The sequence below is a fragment of the Echinops telfairi genome, unplaced genomic scaffold (assembly GCF_000313985.2).
Source record: "Echinops telfairi isolate 266 unplaced genomic scaffold, ASM31398v2 ScPeMD7_7458;HRSCAF=8496, whole genome shotgun sequence".
NCBI classification, from domain to species: domain Eukaryota; kingdom Metazoa; phylum Chordata; class Mammalia; order Afrosoricida; family Tenrecidae; genus Echinops; species Echinops telfairi.
The window spans coordinates 25,850,784-25,861,706 of record NW_022111358.1 but is presented as its reverse complement, the minus strand read 5'-3'; the positions used below and the strand labels follow the sequence as shown (position 1 = coordinate 25,861,706).

General features: G+C 59.4%; 1 protein-coding gene across 3 annotated transcripts; it reads left to right on the top strand.

Moving 5' to 3' along the window:
• Positions 1-902: 902 nt before the first annotated feature.
• Positions 903-10,241, top strand: CDK5RAP3 (CDK5 regulatory subunit associated protein 3). 3 transcript variants are annotated; one of them, XM_045299856.1, is made up of 14 exons: positions 903-979; positions 1,189-1,234; positions 3,499-3,630; positions 3,854-3,954; positions 4,323-4,371; positions 4,936-5,114; positions 5,231-5,367; positions 5,588-5,732; positions 6,051-6,161; positions 6,744-6,819; positions 7,513-7,601; positions 9,160-9,365; positions 9,649-9,820; positions 9,922-10,241. In XM_045299856.1, the coding sequence occupies exons 1-14, from the start codon at positions 968-970 to the stop codon at positions 9,985-9,987; spliced, it is 1,521 nt and encodes a 506-aa protein (XP_045155791.1). In that variant the 5' UTR covers positions 903-967; the 3' UTR covers positions 9,988-10,241. The 3 variants fall into 3 exon arrangements, with proteins under 3 accessions (XP_045155791.1, XP_045155792.1, XP_030743953.1); XM_045299857.1 differs by having other exon boundaries at positions 904-979; positions 5,588-5,717; XM_030888093.2 differs by having other exon boundaries at positions 953-973.
• Positions 10,242-10,923: the final 682 nt, after the last annotated feature.

Genomic DNA, 10,923 nt, shown 5'->3' with positions numbered 1-10,923 from the left:
GGCATCTAGCATAGATGCAAATCCGCATGGGTCTCTCTGCCTGGAGCCCTTAAACTCCTTCAACGGCTGCCCCCTCTCTGCCAGAGGGGAAGCCCCGTTCCTGTATGGTTCCTTCTGATAGGACGCCCATGAGTTTCCGAGGCTGTAACTCTTTCAGAAGTCGACAGCCCCATGTCCCCCCTCGGTGGAATGCTCTGCTTCGCTCTCATAACTGTTCAATAAGGGGCTTTGCAGTGGTCCCACAAGCACGGGGTGGTCATGGCTCGGCGTTGTTGCTTGAACCTCGCTTGTAGCTTTGTGTAGCCCCCTCCCTCTGGACAATCCCCACCATTCCCACCACCACCACCACCACGCCATCACCTCCTGTTCTGCAGCTCCTTCTTTAAGCCTCAGTTTAATTGCTAGTCTTTGGGGTGCCTCCCTGTTCTCCCTCTTCTCAGCCCTCAACATCCAACACGAGTGGTCAACGCGTCACCCTTTACCGGACGTGTGACAAGTGACACAGAGGTGTCCAAACTACTGGGAAAGCCAGGCAAGGAGCGCAGGGAAAACGCGGGTCCAACGGGAAGACCCTAACTGACTCATCAGTCCCTGCGGAGACGCCTCCGCGCCCAGGAGGCTAGAGGCGCTCAGGTCTCGGGCGCCGCCTATGGAGGCCGGGCCGCCACTGCAGGGCTTCGTCCTGAGCCCGCCTCCCTCCTCCCATTGGCTGCCTCCCTTCCTCCCGCCCCCTCGGGCTCAGCCATTTGACGCTTGCCGAGGGGTGGGGCTTGCGCCAGGGGTGGGGCTTGCGCCGGGGGTGGAGCGTGCGCCCGGATTGGCTCGGCGGCAGGCGGTGACGTGGCGCAGGAGGCCTGTTTGTGCTCCGGCGTGGCTCGGCCACGTCCGCTCGGGATTGGCGGTAGGCCGCCAAGGCGGGGCGTCCCGGGGCCTCCCGTGTAGAAGCGGAAGCGGAAGCGGAAGCGAGATGCAGGTGGCGGTACGGTGGCTGCGTAAACCCGGGGCTGGTCTGGGACCCCCCAGGCGGTGTCCAACCTGTGCCCCCGCTCCCCGTTCCCTCGGCCTTGCTGCGGGAGGCTCCTCCCCGCCCCCCGCTGCAGGCCCGCAGGGTGGCGGTTGGGGCGGAAATCAGTACGCGAGGGCCGTGTCCCCCGCGCTCACGCCCCTCTCCCCTCTGTCTCCCGTTAGGACCATCAGCACGTGCCCATCGACATCCAAACCAGCAAGCTGCTCGGTAGGAGGGGGTGCCCCCGTGCTGTCGGGGGGAGGCCTGGTTCTTTGCCCCCTGTCCCCAACAGCTGGGGGTCCTGACTCTTGAAGGTTGAGGCACCGACCACTAGCCAAGGCCCCCACCCGTGATCCGATCTGCCTCACTCAGAGGTGGGAAGGGACCAATGTGTATTGGACTTGCATTTCTGTTTTAGCAAAACTTGTGCCATCAAACCGTATGGTCCCAGTAGAGAGAGTGGTAAACAGCTTGCTGTAAAGACATCTAAGCGGCGACACACAGCGGGGACTCAAATCAGGCTGGCCCCGGTGTCCATATTATGCCAGAAGAAAACGTTCCCTCCTTTCTCATTACAAGCTTGTGTCTCCCTTGATGTGTTGAGGAACAGGGATATAGGCCCAGCTCAGAGGTCCTAAACCTTCCTCATGCTGAGACCCTTTCATGCAGTTCCTCATGTGGTGGTGACCCCCAACCATAACATTATTTTCATTGCTACTTCATCACTGTAATTTTGCTACTGTTATGAATCGGGCAACCCCTGAGGAAGGGTTGTGTGGCCCTCCAAGGGGTTGCGACCCACAGGTTAAGAACCACTGGCTCAGGTGGAAGGGAAGACTGGGCAAGCAGGCCCTCTCCCAGGTGTATCTGATCTGTGAGCCTCCTCGCAGTACAGAGAAGGGCATGCCCCTCGACTCATCCCGTTTCAGGTGTGTGCACACCTGCTACCATTTTTAAATGTTCATTGGCTTGATCTGATGCCAATCTCGTCCTAACGATGGGGTCTGGCTGTCTCTACTTGTTTCTAGTCCTCTGGTTTCTATGGAAATGTTCTTTCTGGAAACGTGGGAAGTACAGGGGAGGATCTGTAACTGACACTAGGGTGAGACCTTGTGCTGTTTTGACCGGTGGGCAGACTAAGTGAACTAGGGCCGAGGTGTCCAGTTGGAATTCAGCGCGGTGAGGGGCCTTTTGGTCTGCCCTGCGTATCGACTGCCAGTGAAGCACCTTGTGTGTCATTTCACGTGTCCCCAGCTCGTCGAGTGTGCTTCCTCCCGCACGGGCTCACAGTTGGCTACGTCAGGCACTGTTTTAGGCGCTTGGCATGGTGACGGCAAGGATCACTGATTTCTGGAGCCCTCACCATGTGCTAGGCACACTGGTGAGCGTGTTCCCTGCATCGCGCCTTGTACCCAGTATCTTCCTATCCCCGTTTAACATGTAGGGAAACAGAGGCAGAGAACAGCCGAGAGGCTTGCCCAAGAAACTTAGAGAATTAGAACCCAGAACCATTGGACCCCAAAGCCCAGCACTTAACTGTCTCCCACCAAGGAGCTGTGTGCATGGCTTGGCTCTCGGTCCACCCAGGCTTCCGGTAGGCGCTGTTGAGTTGTGACCCTGTGGGACAGAGTAGAACGATCCCCCAGAGGACTTTCTCATCTAGAACCTCCGGAAGCAGGTGGGTTTGGACCCCCTCCAGCCTTTTGATTTGAAACTAAGTGCTTACCGGCTACACCCCGGGGACTCCTTGGTCCTCCCAGGCCACCTACTGAAAACACACGCCAGGGCCCCGCCTCTGGGAGACCAGTCACCCTGATACTCTCCTGTGCCGGTGGCACTTCACAGTTAAGCCCACACCGGTGCTATCCCGTCCTCGGGGCGCTGGAGGTATTAGGGGCTTTAAGGATGTTGGTTCATCCGGTGCTTAGTCTAACCAGCTTGCATTTCCCATTGTCTTCCTTAATCCCAGCCCTGAGGAAGTGAAACTTGCAAGGCACCCTCTGTCAGCGAGAAAGATATAATTACCCACCGCAGCAAAAATATCATGGAGACTTTGGTGTCAAAAGTGGCACTTTCATGTCGGGACCAATTTAAGATGCGGGTTTGAGGTTTTAATCCCTGTGTCAAGGCCGTTGCTCCACACACACAAAAACCCGAGGAGGAAGTCATCCGGGTTGCTGAAGTCCGTTGGTCTCAAGCTTCCCCTTGGGTTTGTCTTGCCTGCCATCTTTTCCATGAGCCCCACTTAAAAACAAAACCCCTCATAGCCACGGAGCCCCTGGGCACTCCTGCCTGCCCTCTGGGGCAGGGGAGAAATGGCTGTGTAGGTTTCTGAGGCTCAACCGTGACAGGAGGACACGGTTTTCTCCCCCATGACCCTCACACGTTCGTTAAGCAGGCCTCCCAGCCCCGGTCTCGGCCCACTGCACGTGGATGAGTGCCAGATTTGGGTGCTGGGAGCAGGGTGCTGACAGGGGGCTGTCGGTGTGCAGACTGGCTGGTGGACAGAAGGCACTGCAACCTGAAATGGCAGAGTCTGGTGCTGACGATCCGAGAGAAGATCAACGCGGCCATCCAGGACATGCCGGAGAACGAAGAGATCGCCCGGCTGCTCTCGGGCTCGTGTGAGTGCTCTCTGGGGCTGCGTTGCTGGAGCCCCAGTTTCGGTGTTAGCTGCACCGGGGTAACCGCCCGAAAGAGATGGTTGTTTGCGGTATAGACAGTGGGGTGTCTTCCGGTGCGCCCTAGCAGAGTTTACTAGTAATAATGGACAGATAGTTCACACAGGTCCCCCACGACGGACCTCGGATCGGGTTCTCAAAGCTGTGCCTCTCGTTTGCCCTCCAGACATTCACTACTTCCACTGCCTGAGGATCGTGGACCTTCTCAAGGGCACCGAGGCCTCCACGAAGAATATTTTTGGCCGATACTCTTCACAGCGAATGAAGGCAAGTGGGGGCTGTGGGCTGGGACAGGCAGCTGGTGAGAGCCAGCCTGCGGGGCCAGAGCCTCGCTGGTCTCTGAGGACCCCGTGGGAGATGCCCTACAGAGACGGTTTCCAAACTTGTCCACACACCCCATTGGTGCCACAAGTTGACCCCGCCCCCTGGATTGAATATTCAGACCTGCTGCTCTGGGGAAATCACTTGTGGGCGCCCCCTGCCCTAAGCAGGTGGTCTGGCCAGCATCCTGGGCTGTAGGAGGACGCAAGGAGGACCCTTCAGTGTGAGGAGGAGTCGGGAGTGGCTCCTGGTAAGGGCCGAGCTGGGGTACTGGGTTCCTTTCCGGCTTACTTCCTGTTTCCGTTCTGGCTTAGGACTGGCAGGAGATCATTGCCCTGTATGAGAAGGACAACACCTACCTAGGTAAAGAGGCCCAGGCCTGAGGACCGCGGGGATCGGCGGGCCCGCTCACGGGAGGCACAGCGGTGTCTGGGACAGGCTGGAGCGTAGAGGTTGCCTGTTGAGAAGGGTCAGTCATGCCTGCCGAGAGCCTAGGGCCGAGGGGAGGGAGAGAGGCGAGAGGTAGGTCTGCGTGTGTATATGCAGTGCAGTGGATTGTCGCCCAAAGAGGCGTGGGTCTTCCTGGGCCCTCTCTCAGCCCCTGGAAGGGCTGGCTGGCTGGTGGTCGTCAGACTCACGTTTCCCAATAGTAGAAACCCTAACTAGCATGGCGTCCCAACCACCAGCTTAACCCTCAGCACCACCAGGACTCCTGCACCGAGCACTGGCGGTGCGGAAGCAGCTGTGCTCTGTGCTGTGGGATCCTTCCTCCCTTGCCCCTCGCGGCAAGTATCCCGGGCCCTGCACGTTATTGGGATGGGCAAGAGGTGACGGGGCTAGGCCAGGGACACCAGTAGTTGGCAGCGGTGTGTGCTGAGGCCCACTGGCCGGCCTGCCTGCGGACTGGGGTCGGTTGGCCTTCCGCAGTGGAGCTGGCGAGCCTTCTGGTGCGGAACGTCAACTATGAGATCCCCTCACTGAAGAAACAGATCGCCAGGTGCCAGCAGCTGCAGCAGGAGTACAGCCGCAAGGAGGAGGAGGGCCAGGCGGGGGCCGCGGAGCAGCGCGAGCAGTTCTTCCACTCCTGCAAGCAGTACGGCATCACGGTGAGCCGCGCGGGGGCCTCCTCGGGCTAATGCCGGCCGACCTGCTGGCCCAGGGCCTCTCCCATCCGTCGGACCCCACTGTCCACCTCGCAGCCCGGCCCTCCCGCCCTCTCTAGGGAGACAACGTCCGGAGAGAGCTGCTGGCCCTGGTGAAGGACCTGCCGAGTCAGCTGGCAGACGCTGGGGCAGCGGCCCGGGGCCTGGGCGAGGCCATCGACTTGTACCAGGCCTGCGTGGGCTTTGTGTGTGAGAGGTGATGAGGGCCGCAGTGTCTCACGCGCGGGAGGGGGCGGGTTAGCCGTCCCCCTTCTCCCCTTGGGTTTTCCCCCTTGTGGACATTTGAGCTTTATTTTACACGCTTCAACTCCGTGGGCGCCTGCCTGTTCAAACATGGCAGGGCTGGGGAGGTGGGGAGATCCCGGGGAGGAGATCCCATGAACTTTTCATTGCATTTTCCCACGGACTTCATGAAGCCCCACAGAGCAGGAGCTGCCAATGCTGAGATACGTGCAGACTCGAGGCAACTCAACCGTGTACGAATGGCGGACGGGGACCGAGCCCTCCGTGGTCGAGCGGCCCCACCTGGAGGCACCTCCGGAACAGGTGGCAGAAGATGCGGTAAGACGAGCTTTGTCGGGAGTCCCGAACACACACCCATGCCTGGATCCCGATTCCCCGAGGGAGAGGGTGGAGGGGGTATGAGAGACTGGTGGCAGGACCCAGCAGGCTGTGTCCCTGTTATCCTTCCTGACCTTCGGGACCCAGTGACAGAGGAAGCGCACCGTGCAGGGCCCGAAGTCACCCGAGCTCTGGTCAGGCAGGCAGGCTACCCTTCTGGGGGGAGCTTGGAGACCAGTGCCTTTGAACAGAGCCCCAGCAGGCAGAGAACCGCTCCCCACCCCAGCCCCACAGACCAACCCATTTCCTCCCTTGTAGATTGACTGGGGTGACTTTGGGGCAGAGGCCACTCCCAAAGGCACCGACTTTGGCATCCCTGCCGAGGCCGCTGGCATTGACTGGGGCATCTCACTAGACGCAGACACAAAGGTGAGGCTTTGGCTGCGGTCGGTTCTCTGAGAGCTCTCTGTGTAACGGCTACCGTGAGAAGCAGGTGTCTTGAAAGGCGTTATTTGAAGTTCATTCGTAGCTCTACAACCAAGTGTAGCCAGAGTTTCAAAAGGGACATCCTTGAACTTTGACCTCTTTTCTCCTGTGCTGGGGCACCGCAGGGGGCATGTGATCTCCCTCCCTCCCTGCCATCCGGTCGCTGCTGACTCAAGGTGACCCTATAGGATGTAGCAGAACTGCCCCTGTGCGTTTCCAAGACTGTTAACTCATTACTGAGGCAGAAAGCCCCATTTTTCTCCCACTGAGTGACTGGTGGCTTTGAACTGCTGGCCTTCCGGCTTGCAGCCCAACACAGAACCACTATGCCACCAGGGCTCCCTAGGCAAGTAAGAACTCTCCAGAGAGTGGCTGGGGGTGGCTACACTTGTGCGGGCCCACACCTCCCCCTTGGTCAGTAGGCTGTTGGAAAGGGAAGCCCTGGAACCTCTCAGGGGCTCGGGCTTAGCGGAGCAAGCCCTCTGCTGGGAAAAAATCCCCATCACTTCTTTGCTCTCCATCCAGGAAGCTGAGAGCGGTGGGATCGACTGGGGCGAAGATGCTGCTCTGGAGATCACAGTGCTGGAAGCCGGAATGGAGGGTGAGCGCATGTCCGGGAGCCTTGGCACTGGCAGCCAAGCGCAGCGCAGGGCCCAAGTGCAGCTTCGTGGACATGGAGCTGTGCGTTCTTCCCGTTTCCATGGGAATGTGAGCAAAGGAGGCCATGGCGAGGTTCTGCACATCAAGTCTCTGAATGTGGGGCCTCCCTCTGGGCCGGATTCCCCAGGGCCTGTACCAGACCCCGCTGTTCACCAGCACAGGGTGATTCGAGCCACTAGAGGGCAGTGCAGGATGAGACTTTACCTCCCAGCAGAGGGGAAAGCCACCCTTTCCACTCCGGGCCCTTCTCTGCAGTCCTGAGGGCTGGCAGCAGTGATCTGATCAGAGCTGAGACAGGCCAAGGGGGAACCCCTCCCCTAGTGCTCGGGATAAGACGTGGCTTTAGTGCAGTGGGCCTGAGCCCTTATTAACCCCCCAAATAGAAAACCAGACTCCGTGTCACCATGGTGTCCCTGTGGGACCGGGTAGCACTGCCCCTTTGGGTTTCCAAGGCTGTCAATCTCCAGAGGAAGAGAAAGCCTCACCTTTTCCTCTCTGCATGGTGGGTGGCTTTGAACTGCTGACTTTGCGCTTGGCAGCCCAGTGTGTAACCCGGTCCTCAAAGGTGACGTCTGCCTTCCCTCTTGGCCCGAGATCCGATTCCTTACCACTTCTCCCTCTCTCTTCCTGGCAGCTCCAGAAGGTGTTGCCCGGGGCTCTGATGCCCTGACTCTCCTCGAGTACCCCGAGACCCGGAATCAGTTCATCGATGAGCTCATGGAGGTACTGTCGTCCCCCAGAAGGCCTGAAGGGCACCCAGGGCTGGCAGCGCTCTGGAGCAAGGGCCTGGAGTGGGAGGGTGCCCCTTCATCCCTCGCCCCCTCTCCCCCTGCCAACAGATGCTCATTGGGCATCTGCTAGGGTGCCTGGCTGGTGTGGGCAGCAAGGTCAGCTGGGCACAGTGCAAAGGCCTTCCCTTCCTGGAGCTTCTGCCCTAGTGGGGAGGCAGCGATGGGATCATTCAGTAAATCACAGACTGCCCCAAGGCAGGGGGAGGTGAATCACAGACTGCCCCAAGGCAGGGGGAGGTGGGACGGGCTGCGGCCAGGCAGCGTTTCTCAACCCCTTTGGGGGTCCAACGACCCTTTCATAGGAGTCGCCTAAGACCATCGGAAAACACATAAATATTTCACAGTATATAATTACGTATTGTTTTATGATTAATCACTATGCTTTATGCTGAATTCTGTTCAATTTGTAACAATGAAAATACATCCTGCATGTCAGATATTTACATGACGATTCACAACAGTAGCAAAATGATAAGTGATGAAGTAGCAAGGAAAATAATTTGATGGTTGGGGTCACCCCCACATGAACTGTATTGAGAACTCCATAGAGAACCAATGCTCTATGGAGAGCAGCCTCCAGGCTGGGTGTACCCTGCCCACTGGAGGAAGAGGAGGCCAGTGGGGCTGGGCACTGTGGGAAAGCAGAGGAGTTCAGAAGGAGCCCTGGCAGCGCAGTGAGTCTGGCATTGGGCTGCTCACCTCAGGGTTGGTGGCTCAGACCCACCCGCGGCTCCTCGGGAGGAAGGGGAGGCTGTCTGCACCACAGAGATAGCCTCGGACACAAAGACACGGTCTCAAACCCTGCGTGCTTCCTGGGCAGAGGTTGGAGACGTGCTCAAAGTGCAGAGCGCCTGAGCTCTTCGCTCGGCGCGGAGCTGACGGGGATGTGGAGCAGAAGAGCCCCTCGTCTGCTCTGTGTTTGAAGGCCACCCCTGCGGCATAGACGCTGAGCTGCCTAGGCAGGAGCCAGAGCTCCAGGGTCTTGGTTGTGAAGCCGGGCCGCCCTTGGGTCAGCTCCCTTCCCGGTCATCTGCTGATGGGAAGGGCCTCCTGCAAGTTCTCAGCCGCCTCTCCAGTTGAGAGCGGCCCACTGGCCTCCAGGAGAGGAAGAGGAGGGCATCACGTGTTTCCGGTAGAGCCAGGTAGACACGCTTGGCAGCTGGTCCTCCAGCTCTTCAGCCTTGATCCGAGACTCTTCAAGCCCGGTTTCCTCATCCCTATTTCTCACTTAATCCCATGGAAAGAAAAGACCTTCCCTGGGGCCAGAGGGCCTTCACAGTGTCTGCTTTCTCGGTGTTCTGATCCACAGGCCCGCAGGGAGCCAGAGAGACACCCCAAGCTCCTCCCGCTTTGCAGCTGATGGGATTTGAGCAATGATTCCGAGGAAACAATCGCCTCTCAGTCGGGCTCTGACTACACACCCCAGTCCCGCCATGCCTGCTGTCTGAGCGGCTGCGTGTCAGTTTGCACTCCGTCCTTTCCTTCCTCAGCTCGAGCTCTTCCTGTCCCAGAGAGCAGCAGAGATGAGCGAGGAGGCGGACATCCTGTCGGTGAGCCAGTTCCAGCTGGCTCCTGCCATCCTGCAGGGCCAGACCAAGGACAAGATGGTTTCCATGGTGTCCGTGCTGCAGGATCTGATTGGCCGCCTCACCAGTGTTCGAATGCAGCACCTGTTTATGATCCTAGCCTCGCCCAGGTGCGGCTTTCCCCTGGACATTGGGCCGGCTGGGAACATCCCCCGTCTTTAGCCGCTCTGCCCCCCCCCCCACCCACGTGCTCCTCTTCCTGGCTCAGGGCCCCACCTGTCTCACCCTCCATTCTGAGGGGAAGGGTTCACTTTCAGGCCAGGGTGTTTTCACGCATGCAGGCAGAATTTTATTTCTCAAAGCAGGATGGGAAGCGGGGGATGCGTATGCTGTAGAAAACAGGGCTTGAAAGAAGTGGTGGCTGAGAGGCAATTGGCTGGGTGCTCCTCACAGGTATGTGGACCGGGTGACAGAGCTGCTCCAGCAGAAGCTGAAGCAGTCCCAGCTGCTGTCCCTGAAGAAGGAGCTGATGGTGCAGAAGCAGCAGGAAGCGCTCCAGGAGCGGGCTGCCCTGGAGCCCAAGCTGGACCTACTGCTCGAGAAGACCAGGGAGCTGCAGAAGCTGGTGAGGCGGGCAGGGGGCTCTGTCAAGTGGGGGAGAGCCGGGGTCCTGCAGGAGGAGGCCCATCGCCGCCTCCGTTCCCACCCGCTCGCTGCTGCTTTCAGATCGAAGCGGACATCTCCAGGAGGTACGGCGGCCGCCCCGTGAACCTGATGGGCACCTCTCTCTGACGCCCGCTCCTCCCGCCGCTGCTGCCAGCCCGCCGGTCTTCCCAGCCTCCTCGGGGTGACCAGATGTGGCGGGGCCCTTCCTGGCACGAGACGGGGCTGACGAGGGTGCAGAGCCCTGTGAAAGGACAGTCGTCCCCCAGGAGGAGGATGGGGAGGCTTGTCGCCTCAGCACTCACTGGGACAAGCTGTCTTGAAACCACCCCGAAACTAGTCAGGCCTAATAAAGAGGCGGCTGGCGCCACCGCTGACCCTGACTTGTCCCGCGGGACTGAGACTATGTCTTCGTGGGGTCCTTCACCCAGGTGGGCTCCTTCTGGGCTCTGCCAGCTCGCCTTGGGCCTACTCTCAGGTCATCAGCAAAGGGTGGGGCTACTGGGCCCCTCCGTCTCCACAGCCAGGCCTAGACACATCCACTCAGGCCAGCAGCCGGGGGAGGCCGTCCAGTGGGCAGCCAGCCTCATTGGGAACCAGCAAAGCTGCCTTTCCCCCATAATCACAGCTCACCTCTGGGCGGCAGCGAGGAGAGGGGGAGGGTCCGATCAACAAGGTGGAGGCGAGGGTGGTCACCTTCCCTCGCTGCCTGTCCATTTCCGACCCATAGCCGCCCACTCCGTGACGGGGTCTAGCCCACCCCAGGGCAGCACCCCTCTCCCAAGCCACCTACCCACCCCCATTTCCCAGGAAGGGCAGGGGCTGGGGGTGGCCAGCAATTCGATTTTAATTTCATAGCAGAGCAGTTGATTCATGGCTCTTTGTCGCCGGCGTTGACTCCCGTAATGACTTTCCATCAAAATGAAAAGTGGAGTGACACCACTCATTATTCCTGCTGCTTGTTATCTCAGTTCTGGGGAGGGCCGCCCCTCCCCGCTGCCTTTCAGCCGTCCCGGACAGTGAGTGATGGCCCCTATTAATCACCGACCCCGCGGACTCCGGCGG

Coding starts and splice junctions, on each gene's coding strand:
- CDK5RAP3 (XM_045299856.1), top strand. Junction 3,955..4,322: donor ACTCTTCACAGCGAATGAAG/GCAAGTGGGGGC, acceptor GTTCTGGCTTAG/GACTGGCAGGAGATCATTGC. Junction 9,821..9,921: donor CCAGGGAGCTGCAGAAGCTG/GTGAGGCGGGCA, acceptor TGCTGCTTTCAG/ATCGAAGCGGACATCTCCAG.